Source organism: Amblyraja radiata, chromosome 5, assembly GCF_010909765.2.
Source record: "Amblyraja radiata isolate CabotCenter1 chromosome 5, sAmbRad1.1.pri, whole genome shotgun sequence".
Lineage (NCBI taxonomy): Eukaryota > Metazoa > Chordata > Chondrichthyes > Rajiformes > Rajidae > Amblyraja > Amblyraja radiata.
Window position 1 is genome coordinate 15,787,670 of NC_045960.1, and position 26,464 is coordinate 15,814,133.

General features: G+C 47.4%; 1 protein-coding gene across 1 annotated transcript in view; it reads left to right on the forward strand.

Annotated features, from left to right (window-relative positions):
- The window catches only part of btbd9 (BTB domain containing 9), a 94,597-nt gene that overhangs the window by 56,849 nt on the left and 11,284 nt on the right, over nt 1-26,464 (forward strand). Inside the window, exons 7-8 of the mRNA XM_033020655.1 lie at nt 22,516-22,625; nt 25,997-26,187. Of these exons, the coding sequence (XP_032876546.1) occupies nt 22,516-22,625; nt 25,997-26,184 (298 nt within the window). The 3' untranslated portion in view covers nt 26,185-26,187. The remainder of the gene's footprint in view (nt 1-22,515; nt 22,626-25,996; nt 26,188-26,464) is intronic.

Sequence of the window (26,464 nt, forward strand, 5' to 3'; positions counted from 1 at the left end):
GAGAAGGCAGGTACAGGATACTGAGTTGGATGATCAGCCATGATCATATTGAATGGCGGTGCAGGCTCGATGGGCCGAATGGCCTACTCCTGCACCTATTTTCTATGTTACAGATATAGAAAGGCAAGGTGTGAAAACAACAGATCAGAGCAGCCAATGATAAGGAAATGTAGAATGGATCATTGTTAACTGAGGGGAAGGTGACAACGAAGCATACAATCAGTAATATTAATCAGGAGGCCAGTGAAACTAGTCAGACAACTGGGGTGGGAGAGGGATGGAGAGAGAGGAAAAGCAAGGGTTACTTAAAGTTAGAGAAGTCACTACTTACACCGCTGGTGGGTAAGTTGCCCCACTGAAATATGAGGTGCTGTTCCTCCAGTTTGCGTTGGGCCTCTCTCTGAAGTGGAGGAGGCTCAGGACAGAAAGATCAGTAAGGGAATGGTTAAAGTGTTTAGCAACCGGGAGATTGTGAAGGCCTTGGTGGACTGAGCGGAGGTGTTCAGCGAAACGATCGCCGAGTCTGCGCTTGGTCTCGCTGATATATATGAGTCCACACCTGGGACAGCGGGTCCAGCAGATCCCATGAGTGTTGATGGGTACCTGATTATCTTTATGTGAGGGATCTCTCTGTCCCTGGTGGCTTGTGCACAGAGGCCATGCTATCAGCTGCCTTCAGGCTATCCCACGAGAATACACATTGTTTTGTTAGTCGGCAGAAGCATTGGGGCCCAAGGGCTTGGTTCCATGCTGATGACTCAAATTTAGCAACGGTGTCGACAGCCTGAGGGCAGAGGTTTGGGTTAGTGGTAGGAAGTTTACAGGGGATCGAAGGAAGTTTAGATTTTGCCCAGAGGGTGCATGAGGGGGTGGTGGAGAAAGTATACGTGATAGAAGTATATAAAATTACGAGAGGCATAGACAGAGCGGAAATATCAAGTGCTGGTCTAACTCAGCGGTTCAGGCAGCATCTCAGGAACATGGAGAGGTGGCATTTTGAGTTGGTACTGGTGTCAGAGATTATGGGGAGAAGGCAGGAGAATGGGGTGTGGAGGGGGAGACAGATCAGCCATGATTGAATGTCAGAGTAGATTTAATGGGCCGAATAGCCTAATTCCTCCCATTCGTTATGACTCGTCTTCAGACTCTTTAGACTTTAGAGATACAGCGTGGAAACAGGCCCTTTGGCCCACCGAGTCCGCAGCAACCAGCAATCACCCCGTCCACCAGCACTATCCTACACACTAGGGCCAGATTTAAATTTACAGAAGCCAATTAACCAACAAACCTTTGTAGTGTGGGAGGAAAGAGGAGTACCCGAAGTAAACCCACAGGAGAATGTACAAACTCTGTACAGACTGCACCCGTAGTCAGGATCAAACCTGGGTCTCTGGCGCTGTGAGGCAGCATCTCTACCCCTGTGACTCTAGTCAGACTCATGGAATTGTCAAATGTTAGATGACATAGCTTGAAATTGAGAGAGAGAATGTTAAAGAAATTGTGCGAGGGAAGTTTTTTTTTTTTTTTACACAGAGGGTGGTGAATGCCTGGAATGCGCTGCTACGGGGTACTAGTGGAAATACATACGATAGTGGCATTCAAAAAGCTTTCAGGAAGGCACATGGATATGCAGGAATGGAGAGATTAAGGATCACGAGCAAGCAGAGCCGATTAGTTTAATGCGGCTTGATATTATAGCAGAGACACGATGGGCAGAAGGGCTTGTTCCTGCTCTGTACTGGTCTATGTTCTCAAGGTACTCTCATTACATGTACATATTTAGATGGCTATTTGAAAGCTGTGATGTAGGAAGTGATGGACCAAGTGCTGCTGAATAGGATTACTGAGAGATAAGTACTTGATGACTTGCACAGTCACGGCAGGCCAAAGGGATTGTTTTCCTGGCTTTTAACCCTATGTATACGTATTGCTTTCCTAACGTAGGGGTGTAAATGCATTCAGAGCTGTTAACGAAGGTTCCCTGGACTGATACAGGGAAGTGCAGACTGTCTTATGCGGAACTCGAGAGTGGAATCAGGAGGGCAAAAAGAGGGTGTGAGATTGGGCAGGTAAAGAAAAATCCCAAGTGACTCTGCATGGTATATTGAGTGGCCCGAGAGGGAGAGAATAGGTCCCCTTCTGATCCAGAAAATTAAGATGCATGAGATCCACGGTGACTTGGTTATTTGGATTCAATTATGGCTCACTTATAGGAGACAAAGGATAGTGGTGGGAGCTATGTTATTCAGGCAGAAAGTCTGTGACTAATGGAGTTTAGTTTAGTTTAGAGATACAACGCGGAAATAGGCCCTTCGGCCCACCGAGTCCGCGCCGACCAGTGATCCCCGTACACCTACACCATCCAACACTCTACACATACTAGGAACAATTTACAATTATACCAAGCCAATTAACATTCAAACCTGTACGTCTTTGGAGTGTGGGAGGAAACCGGTGATCCCGGAGAAAACCCACTTAGGTCACGTGGAGAATGTACAAATGTAGTCAGGATCAAACCCGGGTCTCTGCTTTGTAAGGCAGCAACTCTACAGCTGTGCACTATGTCACCGGGATCAATGCTGAGACATCTTGTTTATGGTGTATGTAAATAAGTTGGATGTAGATCAATGGGTTGGTTAGTAAGTGTGCAGGCAACACAAAAATTGGTAGAATTGTGGATGGTGAAGAAGGCTGTCAAACATTACGGCAGGATATGGATCGATTACAGATAACGGGCAGAGGTGTGGCAAATGGAGTTTAATTCAATCAAGTGTGAAGTGTTGCACTTTGGGAAGTGGAAAGTAAGAGGGAGGAATACCTTGAGTGGCAAGACCCTTAACAGCATTGACGTGCAGCGGGATCTTGGGGTCCATGTCCACAGCTCCCTGACAGTGGCAACACAAGTAGATTAAGTTGTAAAGGAATCATATGGTCTGCTTCCTTCATGAATCGGGACTGTAGTGCAAGAGCCAGGAAGTCGTGATGCAGCTCTATAAGACTTTGTTTAGAGTGCATTTGGAGTATTACAGTAGGTGCAGTTCTGCCCACCCCATTGTCGGAAGGATGTGGAGACTTGAAGAGGGTGCAGAAGAGGTTTACCTGACTGCTACAAGGGGAATTTGGACAAAATCTGTCATTTTCTCTGGAACAACGGAAATTGAAGGGAGTCCTGATAGAAGTATATAAAATTAGAGGCCTAGATTGGATAGACATTCAGAACCTTTTTCCACAGGGTGGAAGTGTCAAATGTTACAGGGCAGAGCTTCAAGGTGAGAGGGGCAAAGTTAAAAGGGAATGAGCAGGACAAGTTTTGTTTTTTTTAAAGCAGAGGGTGGTGAGTGCCTGGAGCACCAGAAGTGGTGGTGGACATAGATATCTGTCAGGTTGGATGGGGAGTGTCGATGCACAGCTATTTTCAGGCCCCTCCAGAGATGTTCGATCGGGTTCAAGTCGGGCTCTGGCTGGGCCACTGAAGGACATTCACAGACTTGTCACAAAGCCACTCCTGCGTTGTCTTGGCTGTGTGCTTAGGGTCGTTGTCCTGTTGGAAGGTGAACCTCCAGTCTGAGGTTCTGAACACATTGGAGCAGGTTTTCATCAAGGATCTCTCTGTACTTTGTTCCGTTCGTCTTTCCCTCGATCCTGACTAGTCTCCCAGTTCCTGCCGCTGAAAAACATCCCCACAGCATAATGCTGCCACCACCATGCTTCACCGTAGTTATGGTATTGGCCAGGTGATGAGCGGTGCCTGGTTTCCTCCAGACGTAACACTTGGCATTCAAGCCAAGGAGTTTAATTTTGGTTTCATCAGACCAGAGAATCTTGTTTCTCGTGGTCTGAGAGTCCTTTAGGCAAACTCCAAGCGGGCTGTCATGTGCCTTTTACTGAGGAGTGGTTTCCGTCTGGCCACTCTACCATAAAGGCCTAATTGGTGGAGTGCTGCAGATATAGTTGTCCTTCTGGAAGGTTCTCCCATTTCCACAGAGGAACTCTGGAGCCCTGTCAGAGTGACCATCGTGTTCTTGGTCACCTCCATGACCAAGGCCCTTCTCACCCGATTGCTCAGTTTGGCCGGGCAGCCAGCTCTATGAAGAGTCCTGGTGGTTCCAAAGTTCTTCCATTTAAGAATGACGGTGGCCACTGTGCTCTTCGGGACCAGCAATGCTGCAGAAATTATTTTACACCCTTCGCCAGATCTGTGTCTCAACACAATCCTGCCTCAGACAATTTCTTCATGGCTTGGTTTTTGCTCTGACATGCACTGTCATCTGTGGGACCTTATATAGGCAGGTGTGTGCCTTTCCAAATCATGTCCAATCAATTTAATTTTCCACTGGTGGACTCCAATCAAGTTGTAGAAACATCTCAAGGATAATCATTGGAAACAGGATGAATCAAAGCTCAATTTTGAGTGTCATTAGCAAAGAGTCTGAATACTTATGTAAATGCTATATTTCAGTTATTTCTTTTTAATTACTTTGCAAAAATTTCTAAACACCTGTTTTCGCTTCTTTATTCTGGGGTATTGAGTGCAGATTGATGATATTAAAAAAAATTAATCCATTTTAAAATAAGGCTGTAACGTAACAAAATGTGGAAAAATGAAGGGGTCTGAATACTTTCTGAATGCACTGTAGTCTTGGCATCATGTTCAGCACAGACATTGAGGGTCATAGGACCCGTTCCTGTGCTGTACTGTTCTATGTGTAGGCAGATGGGTTTATTTTGACATCGTGTTTGGTGCAGATATTGTGGGCTGAAGGACTGTTCTTGTGCTTTACTTCTGTGTTGTCATTCGCAAGGTAAAGATCAATTAACCCAGGTTTGACAAACTGTAACAATTTATTTAACAACTGAAGCAGTTCCAGCAGGTAACTGGAAACGCAAGTGAGGGCAGTGCACTAGTTGTAACTTAATACAGTAGAGATTTTAGAAAGTCACTCGATGAGGTCCCATATAGAATCATTAACTACTGAAGCACAGAAGGAACTCATTTGCCTAAAGGGCCGAAGCTGACCAAACGTTACACATAGAGCAGTTGAGCGCAGGAACAGATGCTTCAGCCCACGTTGCCAAATTAAATTAGTCCCATCTGCCTGGATGTAGTCCACACCCTCAATGTGTCTGTCTAAGTGCCTCTTCAATGCCACTATTGAATATGCTTCGACCACCTCCCCTGGCAGCACATTCTGGACACCCAGCACTCTCCGTGTGAAAAACCGTGTCTCACGCATCTCCTTTAGAGTCATAGAGTGATACAGGGCAGATGCAGGCTCTTTGGCCCAACTAGCCCATGCCAAGCATTTGACTGCGCTATCCCTCCTATCGATGTACCTGTCCAAGTGTCTTTTACACACTCTTATCATGCCCACTTCTACCACTTCCTCTGGCAGTATGTTCCACATACCCATACTGTGTGGAAAAGGTTGACACCCAGGTCCCTTTTAAAATCTACCCCATGTAAACAATGGGATTAATAGGGAATATATATAAATATGGGATGGCATGTTTAGTAACATGACATATTTATTACCCTTATACATACCATTTATATACCATATTAATCCCATTGATTATTTATTCATCAATGAAAGCATGTTTCGCAAATGTCTTCTTCAGCGCCTGTAAGGTTTCCCACTTTTTGGGAACAAGACTCCACCTATCTATATTAGCCTCTGACCATTTTATAAACTTGTTCATCGGTGATAGGAGAACAATTAAGCCATTCGGCTGATCAAGTCTACTCTGCCATTCAATCATGGCTGATCTATCTACGCCATTCTCTTGCCTTCTCCCCATCACCCCTGACACCCACATCCTGATCAACAATCTGTCAATCTCTGCCATAAAAATATCCACAGACTTGTCCACCAGAGCCTTCTGTGGCATAGAATTCCACAGATTCACCACCCTGTGACTAAAGAAATTCCTCCTCATCTCCTTCCTAAAGGAACATCCATTTATTCTGAGGCTATGACCTCTGGTCCTAGACTCTCCCACGAGAAGCATCCTCTCCACATCCACTATATCAAGACCCAGAAGGTCAAATTCATAATAAATGACGAAAAAATCTTCAGGGCAACAAGTTACTAAGTGTTTCTAAACAGGATGTTTCCCTGATGCTGTCTGCAGCTGCGGACTGTTCCTTGTAATTCCTTCACCGTCAGGCAACCCTAGGGCACAGGAATTAAGGTTAGGCCTTGAGTTCAAGAAGGATTGGGAGATTATGGTAAGCTTCTGCAAACTCCAGCCCACCTCCCTCAGCAACCTGCGATCATCCCTCTTAAATTCAGTGCATTCACAGAGCGTGTCGCGCCATGCGTTTAACGTTAGACTTTGGAGGTGTGTAGTCTGGGGTGTGTGCGTTGCCACAGTAAGTACAAATGCAGACTGAGAGGATGTGGGTCTGGTCTGAGAGGTTTTGTACAATGAGCTTAAATGTAGTCAGGAATACTCCATAGTCAGTCTGAAGAAGGGTCCCAACCTGAAACATTGCCAGCCCATTCCCTCCCCTGATGCTGCCTGACACGCTGGGTTCTTCCAGCTCTTTGTGGTTTGCTTAAGTTTAGTCCGTGGGATTGTGGCACTGAATTTAAGTGTAGACTCTTGTGTGATCTAAGTGCAATGTGTGTGCAAGCATAGTCACATGGCACAGGAACAGCCCCTTCAGCCCACCATGCCCGCCGACCATCGAGTGTCTTCACTTGATCCATAGCCTTTTCTGCTTTGACGATTTAAGTTCCCGTCCTGATATCTCTTAAACACTGTGAGCATCTCTGCCTTCACCGTCTACACGATGCAGTGTGTTCCAGGCTCAAAACATTTGGGAGTGGTGGGAAGGGGGAGGGGGGCTTGTTGTTTCTCAGCTCTCCTCTAAACCTCTGCCTCTTCACCCTGAGCCTCCACCCTCTGGTCATGGGTAAAGGGTCCTACTGACTGGCCTCTCTGTGCCCCTGATAATTTTGTACGGCTTTATCAGACACAAGTTCACAAGTTATAGGAGTAGAATTAGACCATTCGGCCCATCGAGCCTGCTCTGCCATTTTTCATGGCTGATCCCTGCCTCCAAATACCATTCTCCTGCCTTCTCCCCATAACCCTTGACACCCGTTCTAATCAAGAATTTGTCTCTGCCTTAAAAATATCCACTGATTTGGCCTCCACAACTCTGTGGCAATGAGTTCCACAGATTCACCACCCTCTGACTAAATAAGTTCCTCCTCACCTCCTTTCTAAACGAGCGCCCTTTAATTCTGAGGCTATGACCTCTGGTCCGAGACTCTCCCACCAGTGGAAACATCCTTTCCACATCCAATCTTTCTATGCCTTTCATTATTCTGTAAGTTTCAATGAGGTCCCCCCCCTCAACCTTCTAAACTCCAGCGCCAACAAACACGTCCTATCCAGTCTCTCCGTGCAACTAAATCGCTCCAGGCCAGGCAACATCCAGTGATAAAACAAGATAGTGGTTTTTGGGACGACAGATGGCACAATGGGCTAAGTGTTCGGCTGGCAACCGGAAGGTAGCCGGTTCGAATCCCGCTTGGAGTGCATACTGTCGTTGTGTCCTTGGGCAAGACACTTCACCCACCTTTGCCTGTGTGTGAATGTGTGTGAGTGATTGGTGGTGGTCGGAGGGGCCGTAGGCGCAGATTGGCAGCCACGCTTCCGTCAGTCTGCCCCAGGGCAGCTGTGGCTACAGAAGTAGCTTACCACCACCGAGTGTGACTGAGGAGTGAATGAATAATGCGATGTAAAGCGCCTTGAGTATTAGAAAGGCGCTATATAAATCCCATCCATTATTACAAATCGCTGGAGTAACTTAGAAGATCAGGCAGCATCTCTGGAGAATGTGGATAGGTGACGTTTCAGGTCAGGACCCTTCTTCATCCAGTGAACCTCCTCTGCACCCTCTCCTTGAAGTTACTTTGGAAAGGAGACCAAAACTGCACACAATTTTGCAGCCCTGTCTTATTCACAGCTTTATGAACATGCATCATACTTGCAACTTGCTGCTAATCATGATCTATGCCCTGGCTAATGAAGGCCAGCATTGCACAGGCCAGCATTCACCACCGTATCTGCCTCTGCTTGCCGCCATTATAAATCCTTGGACTTGTTCGACTGCGGCTCCTTACAAGGGGAACATACGCAGCACGGCATCAGAACAGGCCGTTCAGTTCACCGTGTATACATAGACTACAATGCTAAATCTCAACAGGCAGGGAAAGGCAGGATATACACCATGTGCTAGCAGATGATCCATCCAAAGCGGCACCGTGGCGCAGAGGTAGAGCTGCTGCCTCACAGCGCCAGAGACCTGGGTTCCATCCTGACTACGGGTGCTTAATTTACAATATATATTAATGATTTGGACGAGGGAATTGAATGCAACATCTCCAAGTTTGCGGATGACACGAAGCTGGGTGGCAGCATTAGCTGTGAGGAGGATGCTAGGAGGCTGCAAGGTGACTTGGATAGGCTGGGTGAGTGGGCAAATGCATGGCACATGCAGTATAATGTGGATAAATGTGAGGTTATCCAATTTGGTGGCAAAAACAGGAAAGTAGACTGTTATCTGAATGGTGGCAGATTAGGAAAAGGGGAGATGCAACGAGACCTGGGTGTCATGGTACACCAGTCATTGAAAGTAGGCATGCAGGTGCAGCAGGCAGTGAAGAAAGCGAATGGTATGTTAGCATTCATAGCAAAAGGATTTGAGTATAGGAGCAGGGAGGTTCTACTGCAGTTGTACAGGGCCTTGGTGAGACCACACCTGGAGTATTGCGTACAGTTTTGGTCTCCTAATCTGAGAAAATACATTCTTGCCATAGAGGGAGTACAGAGAAGGTTCACCAGACTGATTCCTGGGATGTCTGGACTTTCATATGAAGAAAGACTGGATAGACTCGGCTTGTACTCGCTAGAATTTAGAAGATTGAGGGGGGATCTTATAGAAACTTACAAAATTCTTAAGGGGTTGGACAGGCTAGATGCAGGAAGATTGTTCCCGATGTTGGGGAAGTCCAGAACAAGGGGTCACAGTTTAAGGATAAGGGGGAAATCTTTTAGGACCGAGATGAGAAAAACATTTTTCACACAGAGAGTGGTGAATCTCTGGAATTCTCTGCCACAGAAGGTAGTTGAGGCCAGTTCATTGGCTATATTTAAGAGGGAGTTAGATGTGGCCCTTGTGGCTAAAGGGATCAGGGGGTATGGAGAGAAGGCAGGTACGGGATACTGAGTTGGATGATCAGCCATGATCATATTGAATGGCGGTGCAGGCTCGAAGGGCCGAATGGCCTACTCCAGCACCTAATTTCTATGTTTCTATGTTTCTATGTACAGGTTTGTAGGTTAGACAGAAAATGCTGGAGTAACCCAGCGGGACAGGCGGCATCTCTGGATAGAAGATTCCATTCCTTCTCTCCAGAGATGCTGCTTGTCCCGCTGTGTTACTCCATCATTTTGTGTCCAGCTTCAGTGGAAACCAGCATCTGCAGTTCCTTCCTACAAGTTTGTAGGTTAATTGGCTTGGTATAATTGCAAATTGTCCCTAGTGTGTGTAGGATAGTGTTAATGTGCGGGGATCGCTGGTCGACATTGACTCGGTGGGCCGAAGGGCCTGTTTCCGTGCTGTATCTCTAAACTAAACTAAAAACCGTCCCTCCGTTCCCTGCCTATTCATGTGTGTGTAAAAGCCTCTCTAAAATCAGAATAGTATCTGTTCCCACCACCACCACCACTGGCTGCATGTTGCAGGCTCCCGCTCGTGGTCTAAAAAAACCTATATCACGTGTCTCCTTTAAACTTTCCCCCCCTCACCTTACAGCAGTTCCCTCCAGTATTTGACATTTCACCTTGGAAAATAGATTCAGCTTCCCTATCCTGTCGCTGCTTCTCATTGTCATATATATTACACGAGGGACAGTGTCAAATGTTTTACTGAAGTCCATGTCGACAACATTTACTACCCTCATCATCATCTTGTATCACTTTCTCAAAACAGTCCCATTTGTGAGGCATGATCTCCCCCATGTGACTCACAAAGCCACGTGACTATCCCTAATAAATCCATGCCTTTCTAAATGTGAGGAAATCCTGTCCCTAAGAATCTTCACCGTTAATCTCCCTGCCACTGATGCTCACTGGACTATAATACCCTTGTTGGCCCTGTTGCCCTTCTTCAATAAAGGAACAGCATTGCCTGTTCTCCAGTCCTCTGGCACCTCGCCCGTGACTAATGATCTTTGTCAATACCCCAGCAATCTCCTCTTTTACTCTCTTAATCATCCTGCGTTAGATCAATTTGCACACTGGGAGGTCGGGCGAAAGGGGAGAGGATACAATTAATAGCACGATCCTTAACAGCATTAGGGAAGGAGCTTGCGGTCCAAGTCCATAACTCCCTAAAAGTGGCAACACACGTAGAGATAGTGGTAGAGAGATAGATGGAGAGGAGGGGGGTAGGGAGGGGAGAGGGGTTATGGAGGGAGGGAGGGAGTGTAGGTGAAAGGAGAGGGAGGGAGTGGGCGAGGGTAGGAGGAGTGGGGATGGAAGAGGGAGTGTGAAGAGGAGGGGGATGGAGTGCTGGGAGATGAGGGGAAATGAGCCGCGTTTGTGCGGTTGGGGGCTATGGGTGAGTGGTGGAATATCGCGTTGGGAGAACGAGTTGCGTTGGGGGAAGGGGTGAGTGGTGGAATATTGCGATGGGGGAACAGGACCCAATGGGTCCCACTTGGTCCAGTAACTCCCTGAAAGTGGCAACACACGTAGACAGAGTGGGAAAGAAGGCATATAACCTGCTTGCTTTCATTAGTCAGGGTGTTGAGTATATGAGGGGTCGGGAAGTCATGATTCAGCATTGTATGATTTGGGTCATTCTGCATTTAGAGTATTGCACGCACTTCTGGTCGCCCCATTACAGGAAGGATGTGGAGGCTTTGGAAAGGGTGCAGAGGAGCTTTCCCAGAATTATGCATGGATTGGTGGATATCAGCTGGAGAGAAGTTGGACAGACTGGGATTGTTTTCTCTGCCAGAGGTTGCCGGGGGATGTACAGTATACAAAATGATGACAGTCAGAACCTTTGTCCCAGGATGTAAAAATCAAATACTAAAGGGCACAGTGTTAAGGTGAGAGGGTCAAAGTTTAAAAGTGATGTGCGGAGCAAGTTTTTCAACATTGAGGGTGGTGAGTGCCTGGCACACACTGCCAGGGGTGAAGATGGAGGCAGATGTGAATGTGCCATTTAAGAGGCGTTTTTGATAGGCACATTGATATGGAGGGATGTGGATTATGAGCAGGCAAATAAGATTTGTGCTTGGCATCATGTTCGGCACAGCCACTGTGGACTGAAGGGTCTGTTCCTGTGCTGTACTGTTCTACACATGTTCTGTCAGAACAGGCCCTTGGTACGTTTGCATCTTAAACATTTTCAAGAAACTGAACACCACATCTTCCTTGATATCAGCATGCCCTAAAATATCACATACACTCCCTAATCTCCCCATCATCTATGCCCTTCTCTTTGATGAAGACTAATGCAGTACTTATCATGTCCTCCAACTACAGGCATTAGCTCCCTCCATTGTGCTGGACTGGTCCTTCTCTCTCTTGTTATCCTCTTGGTCCTCATATACATATAAAATGCTGTGGTATTTTCCTTCATTCTACTTGCCCAATTATTTCATTGCCCTTTTTAGCCGTCCTAATTCCTTTATGTTCATTCCCGCCTTGCATTTGTCACGGGCCTTGTCTAATTCCAGCTTCTCCTCTGTTCTTATAGAAACTTACAAAATTCTTAAGGAGTTGGACAGGCTAGATGCAGGAAGATTGTTCCCGATGTTGGGGAAGTCCAGAACAAGTTTAAGGATAAAGGGGAAATCCTTTAGGACTGAGATGAGAAAAACATTTTTTACACAGAGAGTGGTGAATCTCTGGAATTCTCTGCCACAGAATGTAGTTGAGGCCAGTTCTTTGGCTATATTTAAGAGGGAGTTAGATGTTGCCCTTGTGGCTAAAGGGATCAGGGGGTATGGAGAGAAGGCAGGTACAGGATACTGAGTTGGATGATCAGCCATGACCATATTGAATGGCGGTGCAGGCTCAAAGGGCCGAATGGCCTACTCCTGCACCTATTTTTTATGTTTCCTCAATGCTCCCCAGGGCCATAATGTATCCCTCGCCACCCTCTCAAGATGCTTTGCCGGCGTTCAGCTGTGGTTTGATGGGTGACTGCAGCGGTGAGTCTGTGTTAATTCTGATAGGTACATGCAGTGAGATTAAGTGGGGTCTGTTTTGTGCAGTACTCTTGAGTGTGGTTTGTGTGTGTGATAAGTTGAGATATGCTGAAAGGGGTTTCATCACTACACTCACAACATCGAACAGTACAGCACAGGAACAGGCCCTTCGGCCCGCAACGTCTGTGCGAAACATGATGCCAAGACAAACTAGTCTTATATGCCTGCACATGATCCACATCCCTCCATTCCCTACATATCCATGTTCCTATCTAAAACACCACTATCATATCCACCGCCATCCCTACCAGGGCGTTACAGTTTGAAGGTGCTGTGATGTGAATTTATGCTTATTCTGAGCAATGTAATTCACTGGAGTTTAGAAGGATGAGGGGATATCTTATAGAAACATATAAAATTATAAAAGGACTGGACAAGCTAGATGCAGGAAAAATGTTCCCAATGTTGGGCGAGTCCAGAACCAGGGGAATAAAGGGGAGGTCATTTAAGACTGAGGTGAGAAAAAACTTTTTCACCCAGAGAGTTGTGAATTTATGGAATTCCATGCCACAGAGGGCAGTGGAGGCCAAATCACTGGATGGATTTAAGAGAGAGTTAGATAGAGCTCTCGGGGCTAGTGGAGTCAAGGGATATGAGGAGAAGGCAGGCACGGGTTATTGATAGGGGACGATCAGCCATGATCACAATGAATGGCGGTGCTGCCTCCTGCACCTATTTTCTATGTTTCTATAATTTCCTCTGTTTGGTTCAATTGAGTTTCGATGTAATATTGCAGATGTAATGTGCATGGTCTAGGTGGCGATTGAGGAGACTGTGTACAAACTAGGTACGCACGCGCTGAGTTTAGCTGCAGTCCGAGCGGTATATGGGTATAGGGTTAGTTTGTGTGTGCAGTGAGTTTAGGTGTAGTTTGATGGTGTTGGGAATAGTCTGACGGTTGCGAGCTTGCCGTGTCGGTAGGGGGTGTTTGCAGTCCTGTTTGTGCATGTGTGTTTGCATGCACATGTGCATGCATGTGGGTGCGCTGTGACTTGGAGTATGAAGATTTCCGGGCTGTAGTCTGAAGGGTGTTGGTGTAATTGGTGTATTGTGGCATATATCGTGAGAAATAATCTTGTTGCTTATACCCTGGTTTATTTTGGAGGGTCCAGTTCTTTGCAGTGTGTGGATGATTTAATTCATTGTAATTGTGGTCTGTGGGTCCCCAGGCTCTGTGCTTTTGCTCTATTAAAGAATCAGTGAAAAGAGATGGATGGCTTGAGCTGGGGGTGAGCAGGCTGCTGGGAATTGATAGTTAATGAGAGAGTGTATGTCCACGGTGGATGCGGATGGCACAGTAACTCCCTGTCTCATTTCTCTTTAATGAGGGAATGTATTGGTTCGGGGCGATCGATGCAAAGCTATTAGATCACATACGCTGTCTTATGCTACTGCAATTAAACGCAGCCAAGTGTGCAGAGCAAAATCTCAGGTTCCACTTAATGTTGGAATTGGATCTGGCCTCACGCGGCCATTATGCCACGTTGCAAGGTGAGGAATGAGCTTATTCAGGACCACATCAATAACAAATGTGATCCGAGCAGGTCACGGTGGAGGGAAGCTGACCTTCCATGTTGCTGGTCTCGGTTCAGTCCAGGGGCACCTTCACTCTGCGGCATCAGGACATTGACTGGCGATCAGCCGCGGCTTCGGAATCGAGGATAAAGACCAGGAGCTTCTGCAAGGAGCCTCTGAAAGCTCGGCAGCTGAGGCAGAAAACTGCTGCTATACGAAATCCAAATTAAGTCCACTTCTGGTCGGCCCATTACAGGAAAGCCTCAGAAAAGGTGAAGCAGAGGTTTACCTGAATCCTGCCTGGATTAGAGGGTATTAACCGTAACGAGATGTTGAACAGACTTGCATTGCTTTTTCTGAAGCATTTGAGATTGAGGGGAGACCTGAGAGAGAAGTATATCAAATTATGAGAGGCATAAATTGGTAGTCAGAACCTTTCCCCAGGATGGAAATGTCACAGACTTGAGGGCATGGCTTTAAGATGAGAGGGGCAAAGTTTAAAGGAGATGTACGGGACAAGTTTTTTTTGGGTGCCTGGAACACGTTGCCGGAAGCAGATTTGATAGTGGCATTTAAGGGGCATTTATATAGGTGCGTGGATATGCAGGAAATGGAGGGATATGGATCACATGCAGTCGGAGGAGATTAGTTTAACCTGACGTAATGTCCAGCAAGGACATTGTGGGCTGAAGGGCCTGTTCCTGTGCTGTACTGTTCTATGTTTCATGTTAACACAAGGAATGCCCAAAACCCTCAGCTGGTCAGGCAGCATCTGTGGGGAGAGAAACGGGGTCAACGCCAGCCCCGCTTCCCATTGCCTGATCTGTTCAGAGTCATGGAGGCAAGATTCCTGCCTCAGTCACACCTTTCAGACCACGTGAGCTGTCCCTGAGGTCCACGCAAGAACGACACATCACAGGCAGAGAGCTCAATCAGTTCCATTGGAAGCTGTTCTCTGGTCCACCTGGCCCATTCAGTCCCTGGAGAGCCCAGCCGCAGCGACTAAATGCCTCTGACACTGACATTATCCATCCCATTCCCTTTAGAGGGTCAGCGATTATGGGGACAAGGCAGGAGAATGGGGCTGAGAGGGAAAGATAGATATTATTGAATGGCGGAGTAGACTAGATTGGGCAAATGACCTAATTCTGCTCCTATCACTTATGAAGAACCAGTCCCTGTTTACTGACCATATGATTAAAAGCTCTTCCTCTACTCATCCATCAACCCCTCCCCACACCCCCCCCCCCCCCCCCCCCCCCCCCCCCCCCAATCCATTTACCCCTACTCCTCCCCTTATTCCAAATATGGAATGTATGGATTTTTGGCCCGAAACTTTGCCTGTTAGAGTCTGAAGAAGGGTTTCGGACCGAAACGTTGCCTATTTCCTGCGCTCCATAGATGCTGCTGCACCCGCTGAGTTTCTCCAGCATTTTTGTGTACCTATGGATATAAAAGGATTGGAGGCCTAAGGATGAAATGCATTCAAAAGGCAATATCCCAGAATGCCAACTTGGATAGCATGGACAAGTTGGGCCAAAGGGTAGTTTCCTTGCCGTTTAGAAAGAAGTGAGAGAGGCTAGAGGGAAGAGCAAGGGACGGAAGCAGAGCGGGTTCACTACCACGGCAACATCACCTGATTTCCGTACTCAAGTCCCCAACCAATGAAGACACGTATGCTCTCTTTCCCACCCAATCTACAAATTGTATGTGAGGTGCTGATGGCCTTGCCGAGGCAGCGTGAGGTGTAAACAGAGCCAATGGCAGGGAGGTACAGAAAATGAAGGGAACATTCAGCAGGTTGGGCAGCTGGTTGGGCAGGGAAGAAACCGTTAACGTTTCAAAGAGCCTTCCAGGCCAACGTCCCAGCACTGAGGCTTGAGTTACAGATAATGTTATTCACATGCCTGACCAGACTGGCAGAACACCCACTCTATTCTGAGCTCTATCACAGCAGAGAAAAAGGCCTCTCGGCCTAACTCATCCTTGCCAACCTTTATGCCTCTCTTTGTTCGTCCCATGGGGCTTGTATTCCTATCCACCTTTCCTGTGCCTGTTCAAATGCCTTTTAAATGTTGTACTTGTACCTGCTCAACCACCTCCTCTGACAGCTCGTTCCACATATCTTCCACCCTCGGAGTGAAAGACCTATTTACCCCTAAGATCCCCTTTAACCTTCTCGCCTTCTTCCTTAAACCGGTGCCCTCTAGTTCTATACTCCCCTGCCAAGGGAAAAAGATGCTACCCTATCTATGCCTTCAAAATTGTTTGCCTTCATCGGTCAGTGTATTGAGTACAGGAGTTGGGATGTCACATTACAGCTGTAAAGATGTTGGTGAGGCCATTTATGAAGTACTGTGTACATTTCTGGTCATCCTGCTACAGGAAGTCTGCGATTAAGTTGAAAAGGGTACAGAAAAGATTCATGAGGATGTTGCCGGGACTGGAGGACTCGTGGTTATATGGAGAGCAGGAGACCGAGGGGTGACATTATGGAAGGGTGTACAAGATCATGAGGGGCATGGATAAGGCGAATAGCCAATCTTTTCCCCAGAGTTGGGGAGTTTATAAAAGTAGACGGCATGGGTCTGTGATGAGAGGGGAATGATTTAATAGGAACCTGAGGAGCAACCTTTTCACAAAGAGCGTGGTGGGCATTTGGAACAAGATAGCAGAGACAAGAGTGCTTAATTGTCATATGCATCATGACCAGAACAATGACATTTTTACTTGCTTGCGGCTTCACAGACACATTAAATGCAACAACACAACAAATAATATAAACTAATTTATCAGTTATACTGGGTAAACCAAACTATAATAATGCAAGATAAAATATAAAGCCTCATAGAGTCGTACAGCACAGAAACAGGCCTACGCTGACCAAGATGCCTCATATACACGTGCTACCAGCCCACGTTTGGCCCATATCACACTCAACCTTTCCTCTAACATGTACCTGTCTAAATGTCTTTTAAATATTGTTATAGTATCTGCCTCAACTACCTCCAACCCTTTGTGTGAAAGAAGTGCCCTTCAGGTTCCTATTGAATCACTCCCCTCTCACCTTAAACCTATGTCCTCTGGTTCTTGATCCCCTACTCTGGGTAAAAGATTCTGAGCATTCACCATATCTATTCCACTCATGATCTTATACACCTCTAAAATATCACTCCTCATCCTCCTGCACTCCAAGGAATAAAGTCCTTGCCTGCCCACCTTCTCCCTGGAGCTCAGGCTCTGAAGTCTGATTAGGAAGTTGTAGTGGAAAGAACTGCAGATGCTGATTTAAATCGAAGGTAGAGACAAAATACTGGAGTAATTCAGCGGGGCAGGCAGCATCGCTGGAGAGAAGGAATGGGTGACGTTTCGGGACTGAAGAAGGGTCTCGACCCGAAACGTCACCCATTCCTTCTCTCCAGAGATGCTGCCTGTCCGCTGAATTACTCCAGCATTTTATGTCTACCTAGGAAGTTGTAGAGCCAGATGCAATGGGACAAGTGCATGGATAGGAAAGGTTTAGAGGGGAGAGGGGCCACTCACTGGCAAAATGAGGCAGCACTTGGGAGGATTGTGTTCAGTTTTGGTCGCCCTGCTATAGGAAAGATGTTGTTAAGCCGGAAATAACACTGAGATTTATAAGGATCTTGCCAGGACTTCAGTGGCTGATTGCGAGAGAGAGAGAGGTTGGGCAGGCTACGACTTTATTCCTTGGAGCACAGGAGGATGAGAGGTGATATTATAGAGGTGTATAAAATCACGAGAGGCATAGATGGGGTAATGTGTAGAGTATTTTTCAAAGGGTGGGAATCCAGAACTGGAGGGCATAGGCTTAAAGTGAGAGGTAAAAGATTTAGAAGGAACCCGAGGGATAATTTTTGACGCAGAGGGAGGTGGGTATGTTGAACGAGGAATGCATGGTGGAGGAAATGGTTGACGCCAGTACAATAACAAGGTTTAAAACACATTTGGACAGGTACATGGCTAGGAAAGGTTTAGGCTTTAGACGAGGGATATGGGCCAAATGCAGGCAGATGGGACTGGCTTAGCTGGGGCATCTTGGTCAGCATGGATGTGTTGGGCGGAAAGGCCTGTTTCTGTGCTGTATGACTCTTCGCTCAGAGGAGGTGAATGACTGGCCTGATTGATCGGGGGGGGGGGGGGGGGGGGTCCACAATCCAGAGGGACCTAAGAGAAGATGTTACCAGAGACGTATAGAAACATCAACAGCCATCAATCACGTGGGCATTGATGGGGTTCGGCCTCCGTTAGCTGGGTGCTGTGAGGACTGGTCTCACACTATGGGTAAAATTAACTCTTTGTCGGGGGAAATTGTTTAACTGAAATTCAGAAGGTTTAAAACAGCAAAACGAGCTGTAATCAGAGCAAACAAAGGCTGCTTATGCTGGAAGTCTGAAGGGCAGAGAATCCCGGATGCACTCAGATCAGGCAGCAGCAGAGAGGAGAGGCACAGGAGTTGACGTTGCAACTCAAGGACCCTTCATCAGAGCTCAGGCGTCAACAGTTAATCAACTAAATAGGGAGTAATTACTGCAGGCAGGGAGCTGAGATACCACTTGTAAGTCAGCTGTGGCTGATTAAGGAAAGAACAGCGAACGGTGAGAAAATACTTCAGTGGAAGCTGAAGTTCAGAACTTGGTGTTGGGGGAGGTGCTGTCTCCTCACTACTGACACAGTGTTTGTCCTGTGTTCTAATACTGCATGCAGTGGTGAGTGTCGCATACTAGGGATGGTTCAGCGGCCCCCGTTGGAGGAGGTTATGGACAGAGTCATAGGTCTACGTGAAAAGGGGAAGGGAATAAGAGTGATGTGGAAGACATCTTTAACACAATGTGTGCTTGGATCAGGAGCACTCTGCCTGGTTTGGAAGTGGGAGAGTGGATTCCATTGTGGTCATCCAAACGCATTGTAAGGATAAAATATTACCATGATGTGAAGAAGGGCCAGCGTGGAATCAATGAGATGTTCTGATTGAAGAGATTACGTTCTCCTGTCCTGTTGCTGTTCTGTGGTTCAACATGGTGGAGCAGGTCAAGTTGTGTCTTTGAAAGTCAGGATGTGGCTCGTGGGTAGCAAAGCAGGGTCGGGATAACACATCCCCAGTCACTGACATCCCCAGACCCCTGGGGCACGGACTCAGCAAGCTGGAGATGTTTTGTCAGAACGGAAAGGGGCTCTGTCTAGACTGGTCACGTTCGGCAGTGGGCAACCTCTGCCAGTCGATGTGGAGAGGATGTTTCAACTAGTGGGAGAGTCTAGGACCAGGGACCATCACCTCAGAATAAAAGGACGTACCTTTAGAAAGGAGACGAGGAGGAATTAATTTTGGCCGAGGGTGGTGAATCTGTGGAAATTCATTGCCACAGAAGGCTGTGGAGGCCAAGTCAGTGAGTATTTTTAAGGCAGAGATTGGCAGATTCTTGATTAGTACGGGTGTCAGGGGTTATGGGGAGAAGGCAGGAGAATGGGGTTGGGAGGGAAAGATGGGTAAGCCAGGCTTGAATGGTGGAGTAGACTCGATGGGCCGAATGGCCTAATTCTGCTCCTATCACATGTAAAAATGAAGAACTGTGTTCGCTGATCATACAATTAATATCTCTTCCTCCACTCATCCATCACCCCGGTCATTAGCATTATCCTACACACTAGGGACAATTTACAATTTTTATTGAAGCCAAATTAACCTGCAAACCTGTATGTCTTTGGTGTGTGGGAGGAAACTGGAGCACCCGGGGAAAACACACGTGGTCATGGGGAGAATGTACAAATGCCGTATAGATAGCACCCGCAGTCAGGACCAAACCCGGTTCTCTGGTGCTGCAAAGGGCCTGTCCCACTCACCGATTTTTTTTTGGTAACTGCCGGCGTCATATCAGTGCCGGCAAAAGATTTTGAACATTTCAAAATCCAGCGGCGACAAAAAAAATAGTTGCAACACTTGAAAAAACACCGCACGTCATATGTCATCACGCCGCAAATTTTTCGGTGACCTGATACGTCAGTCAATGATGCGGGCAGTCGCCGAAATAATCGCCAAGTGGGACAGGCCCTTAAGGCACTGTCTAATCCATTACACAAACCAGACACTCCTCCATCCACTCCATCAACACTCCCTGCTGCATTGGGAATGCAGCCAACATAATCAGGGACCTGGACATTTCTTATTCTCCCCTCTCCCATTGGGCAGAAGGTATAAAAGCTTGAAAGCATATACCACCAGATTCAGGAACACTTTCTTCCCTGCTGTTAACAGACTCTTGAATATAACTCTTATAAAGTAAGTATATATTCCATATCCTCCAGCCTACTTCGTTGTGACCCTTGCACTCTTTCTTTTACCTGCACTTTCCCTGCAGCTGTAACACCATGGTTGACATGGATTCATGTATGGATGTTTCACCTGGAATCTACACAAAGCGAAGCTTTTCTCTGTAGCTTGGTGCTAGTGACAATAACAAACCAATGCCCATACTTTTCCTGGCACTGGATTAACTTTCAGAAGCAATAATCTGAGAAAAATATTATAAATTCTTTGAGAAATTATGGGAGCAGCCGAATTGATTGGTAATCAACGTTGACTAATGATTGAATGCTTTGATGAAGTCACGGGGACGGAAGATTGATGCGAGAGCACAGCAGTTGCCATCTGCATAGATTTTCAGGCGGCATTTAATAAGATCCCACAAGAGACTGGTTAGCAAAAAATCAGGCTCCTGGTATAAAGGGATTGGTGGCAATATGGACAGGAAATCCGACAGCACTCTTACGGTATAGGAAGTAATTAACAAAGAACTTAAACAAGGTATCGGGAAGGCTAAAAAAAAAACATGAAATGGCCCTGGCCAGTAGGATAAATGAGAATCCCAAGGCATTCTGTGTACCCTGGAGATTGCTGGAGAACAGAAGGACTGAGAGCTACAAGTACACAAAATTCCCACAAAGTGGCAACACAGGTCGACAGGGTGGTGAAGATGGCCTTTGTCACAAGTTCACGTTATAGGAGTAGAATTAGGCCATTCGGCCCATCAAGTCTACTCCGCTATTCAATCATCACTGTCTCCTAATCCCATTTTCCTGCCTTCTCCCCATAACCCTTGACACCCGTTCTAATCAACAATTTGTCTTAAAATCTCTGCCTTAAAAATATCCACTGACTTGGCCTCCACAGCCCTCTGATTCCACAGATTAACTACCCTCTGACTTGTCTTCATCATTCAGGCCAATGAGTACAGGAGTAGGAACATTACGTTGCAACTGTACAAGTCATTGATGAGACCACACCTAGAGTGTTGTGTGGAGTTCTGGTTGGCACACTGCAGGAAGAATGTGGAGGCCTTGGTGAGGGTGCAGAAGATGTTGTTGGGATTAGATTCCTTTGGCTATAAAGAGAGGTTGGATAAACTTGGATTGTTTTTACTGGAGCGTCGGATGTTGGGGGGAGACCTGATAAAAAGTATATAACATTAGGAGAGGCATAGACAGAGAAGGCAGTCAAAATCTTTTCCCCAGGGTGAAAATGTGAAATATTAGAGGGTTAAAAAGGATTTACCAGGATTTGACCAAGGCTGGAGAATTTGACTGGAGAGGAAAGGTTTGGAGGGATGTGGGCCAAACGCAGGCGTGGGATTAGCCCAGTTTGGCAACTTGGTCAGCATAGATGAGTTGGGCCTAAAGGCCTGTTTCCATGTTGTATAACTCTGTCACTCTATGACCCCAAGTCCCAGGATTCCCTCCTCACCACAATGTGGGCAACAGATGTGAACTTGCAATGGCACCCGCGTTCCATAAGGAAACCCCGTGCTAAGGTCTGTGGACTGCGAGCATGGGAGCTGGCATTCTCTTGGTAGCTCTTTTTGACCAGCAGCCACGCGATAGGCCGATGGGGCAACCTATGTGGTGCAGTTTGCCGGCCAACTTGAGTCAAGTTTCTCCTTTCCAAATGATTGATTGAGCTGTTTGTGTTGTTGAGGGCCTGATGCTGTAAGACCTGGGGGGATATTTGGATGTGAAGGGAGTGGGAGGTCTATGGCTGAGTGCAGGAAGGTGGCGACATCATGACTGGGTGCGGGCATGAGGGTCGCGAGGCCTCCCGTCTGCTCCTCACTGCGCTCTGTCTGCAAACGGTGCCGGTCGGTGTCGGTGCCAGGAACTCTCAGCAGTCAGGCCACATCTGTGGAAGAGAAGCAGAGAAACGACGGGACGGAGAGAGGTTAGGAAGATCATGTGATAGGAGTAGAATTAGGCCATTTGGCTCATCGAGTCTACTCCGCCATTCAATCATGGCTGATCTATCTCTCCCTCCTAACCCCATTCTTCTGCCTTCTCCCCATAACCCCTGACACCTCGTACTAATCAAGATTCTCCTGTACTAGTCAAGAATGACAGTGTAGATGCAATACTGTCCAGAAATGCCACTTGCCTGAAGGAAGACGTGTTGTTCCTCAGCCCTCACTGAGAGAGTGCGGGAGACGACGGGGGTGGGGGGGAGGGGGGGGCTCACCTGACACATAGCAGGGAGCCCAGGCAGACTGATTTTGATTTCAGATTTCCAGCATCTGTAGTGTTTTTGAATTTTTTTTCTGATGTCAATCCTGTCAATGCAAGCTGTCCTCGGGGGATCTGTAGCTAGCTACCTGACACTGATCCATTCCCTCATCCTGAGCTGGTTTCTTTGCAGATATATTCGCATTGTTGGGACTCACAATACGGTGAACAAGGTTTTCCACCTGGTCTCCTTTGAGTGCATGTACAGCAACAAGCCCTTCTCACTGGACGCAGGATTGCTGGGTAAGACTCTTTTTCCCCCATATGAAGCTCTCTTCATCTGTCTGTATTCACTGCTGAGTTTGAATCAAACCACTCACAGCTTTGAGGCCTAGTGGGAGTCCAAGATGAGCTTCCCTGCTCTGTACCATCACCTCCATCAGCTTGGGTAGGAAGCAACTGCAGATGCTGCTTTACATTGAAGATAGAGTAACTCAGCGGGACAGGCAGCATCTCTGGAGGGAAGGAATGGGCGACGTTTCGGGTCGAGACCCTTCTTCAGATTGTCAGGGGAGAGGGAGACACAGAGATAAGGAAGGGTAAGGTGTGAAAACAAGACATCAAAGGAAAAGAAGTTCAAGGAAGATGTAGAATAGATCATTGTTAGCTCGGGGAAGGTGACAACATAGCAAACAAAGATAAAAATCTAATCAGACTGGGCGGAGAACCAGGATGGGGGAGGGATGGAGAGAGAGGGAAGGCAAGGGTTACTTGAAGTTAGAGAAGTCAATGTTCATACCAGTGGGGTGTAAGCTGCCCAAGTGAAATATGAGGTGCTGTTCCTCCAATTTGTGTTGGTCCTCACTCTGACAGTGGAGGAGGCCCAGGATAGAAAGGTCAGTGTGGGAATGGGAGGGGGAGTTGAAGTGTTTAGCAATGAGGTGATCAGGTAGGTTAAGATGGACCGAGTGGAGGTGTTCAGCGAAACGATCGCCGAGCCTGCGCATAGTCTCGTTGATATATAGGAATCCACACCTGGAACAGCGGATGCAGTAGATAAGGTTGGAGGAGGTGCAAGTGAACCTTTGGCTCACCTGAACGGACTCTCAGGGTATTTGGACGGAGTCGAGGGAGGAGGCATAGATGAAGGTACCAGGGGAGGGTGTGGTTTGGGTGGGAAGGGATGAGTTAGCCAGGGAGTTGTGGAAGGAACGGTCTCTGCGGAAAGCGGAAAGGGATTGAGATGGGATCCAGTGGTGGGATCCTGTTGGAGGTGGCGAAGATGCCGGTGGATAATGTGCTGTATGCGACGGCTGATGGGGTGAAAGGTGAGGTCTAGGGGGTCTCTGTCCCTGTTGCGACTGGGGAGGGGGGGTGCATCTCCATCTTTGTCCTTGCCTTTCATACTTCCAAATGGAACAATTCCCCTGTTCCATGGCAGGCAGCCTATTCTCCACTGTCTAAAGCCTCAGTACAGCTCTTGTACAGTTCATGTCACCACATTGCAGGAACAACTTGGTAGTTGTCTGAAGAAAAGTCTCTACCCGAAATGCACCCGTTCCTTCTCTCCAGAGATGCTGCCTGTCTCGCTGAGTTACTCCAGCTTTTAGTGTCTATCTTCGGTTTAAACCAGCATCTGCTGTTCCTTCCCAGACATTTAAATTGTGTAAATGTGGCATTTAATTGGCATGTAAGAGGCTGTTAGCTGGGCATGTGAATATGCAGGGAATGGAGGGATATGGATGAAGTGCAGGTGGAGGAGATCCGTTTAACTTGGAATCATGTTCAGCATGGACATAGTGGGCCGAAGGGCCTATTCTTGTGCGATACTGTCCATGTGCTGTGTTAACACCTGGCGGGAGAGTAAGTGGTGAGAACGCAAATAAGAAAGAGGATCCGGAACAGCCACGCGACAGGTTGTTTAAAGCTCGAGAAGTGCAAAGTCATGGATTTTGGTGGGAAGAATGGGAGAGGCAAAGTGATGTAAAAGGTGCAAGTTATAGGAGTTGCAGGAACAGACAGAGGTGTGGGTGTTGGTGCTTAGATCATCACCAGTGTTGGCAAGACAGGAGCGAACAAAGCAGCAATGCAGGCACCGAGGTTCCGTTCAGTGGCCAGCTCTGGTTTCTTGTGTCCAGTTCCGGACATCCCGTGGGAAGGGTGTGCAGGCCTCAGGGAGGACAGGCTAGATGCAGGAAGATTGCTCCCGATGTTGGGGAAGTCCAGAACAAGGGGTCACAGTTTAAGGATAAGGGGGAAATCTTTTAGGACCGAAATGAGGAAAACATTTTTCACACAGAGAGTGGTGAATCTCTGGAATTCTCTGCCACAGAAGGTAGTTGAGGCCAGTTCATTGGCTATATTTAAGAGGGAGTTAGATGTGGCCCTTGTGGCTAAAGGGATCAGGGGGTATGGAGAGAAGGCAGGTGAGAAAGCAGGTACAGGATACTGAGTTGGATGATCAGCCATGATCACATTGAATATGGCTTGAATGGCCTACTCCTGCACCTATTTTCTATGTTTCTATGTTTTACAAAGACAATAGACAATAGGTGCAGGAGCAGGCCATTCGGCCCTTCGAGCCAGCACCACCATTCAATGTGATCATGGCTGATCGTCCACAATCAGTACCCCGTTCCTGCCTTCTCCCCATATCCCCTGACTCCGCTATCTTTAAGAGCCCTATTAATCCCATCGTGGCAAGAGCAAAGATGTAGATGTGGTAAAAGTGCTGAATAAATGTAAATGAAGAGGGATCTTTTCCGTGTAAATGACCCCTGGTATGTGGGTAGAATGTGGGGAGAATGAAATGGCATTGGTGTGGGATCAGGGTAAATGGGTCATTTATGGTCAGCACGGATTCGATGGGCTGAAGAGCCAGTTTCTGTGCTCAAAGGCTTTTTGACTATGATTCACAAGTCTCCCTCAATAGCAAGTATCCCCTCTGCATTATCCCTGTCAAGGTTCCTCTGTCTTTAGTTTAGTTTAGAGAAACACCACTGTCCATCCTACCCGCACAAGACCCCCCCTCCCGCCCCCCATTCCAAGCACCAGTCAAGTGAGTCAGCCCCCTGAACTCTCTGAATGATCCCAATGCATTTACATCTCCCCTTGATGAAAGAGACGGGTACAGCACATAATAGTCCAGATGCGGTCTCACCAATACCCCATCTAATTCACGGACACACCCTATATACAGAGGGAGCAGTAACGTACCGATGGCTCTAGAGCTGAAGCAGGTGAATGTGATTAGTTTGGGTGGGTGCAGCCCCTTGCCCCACACTGTGCCATCAATGTTATTTTGGCCCCAAAGCTACAAACGCTAACATCATTCGTTTTTTCCAATTACTCGAACAGGAGAGTGCCCAGATCCCTCGGATCTCAGATCTCCGCAATCAACCCACTCTTCAGATAATGTACTTTACATTTTATTTTTTCCTGCCAAAATGGAGACTGTGGTGCACCCTGCCTCAGTTAGCCTGCCCCTGAGAGAGTACTTTGCTTTAGAATCAGCTCTTCCCTTGGACTGGTCTTTGGGCAGGTGGAGGAGGTAAAGTCACGTCCTCTCCTGCTGCGACGTGATCCTGGACTAAACCTTCATCTTTCACTGCTCTGTGAAGTCTTGTACACGTGCAGACTTGTGCTTAAAATGTTTAACTCAAACATTGCCTTAGTTCCCACAGAGAACGTGGCAACTGTGAGTGCCAGTGCCACGGTGATAGAAGGGGTGAGTCGCAGTCGGAATGCTCTCCTGAACGGTGACACCAAGAACTACGACTGGGATTCGGGCTACACTTGTCATCAGCTGGGGAGTGGAGCCATCGTGATCCAGCTGGCACAGCCCTTTGTATCGGCTCCATGAGGTACGGTGCCTGGCACACAGCCCACATGGCGTGCGTGCATGTGTGAGTGTTGGAGTGCGTGTGTGTTGGCGTGCGTGTGTGTTGGCGTGCGTGTGTTGTTGGCGTGCTTGTTGTGTTGGCGTGCGTGTGTGTTGGCGTGCGTGTGTTGGCGTGCTTTTTGTTGGCGTGCGTGTGTGTTGGCGTGCGTGTTGGCGAGCGTGTGTGTTGGCGTGCGTGTTGTGTTGGAGTGCGTGTGTGTTGGCGTGCGTGTTGTTGGCGTGCGTGTGTGTTGGCGTGCGT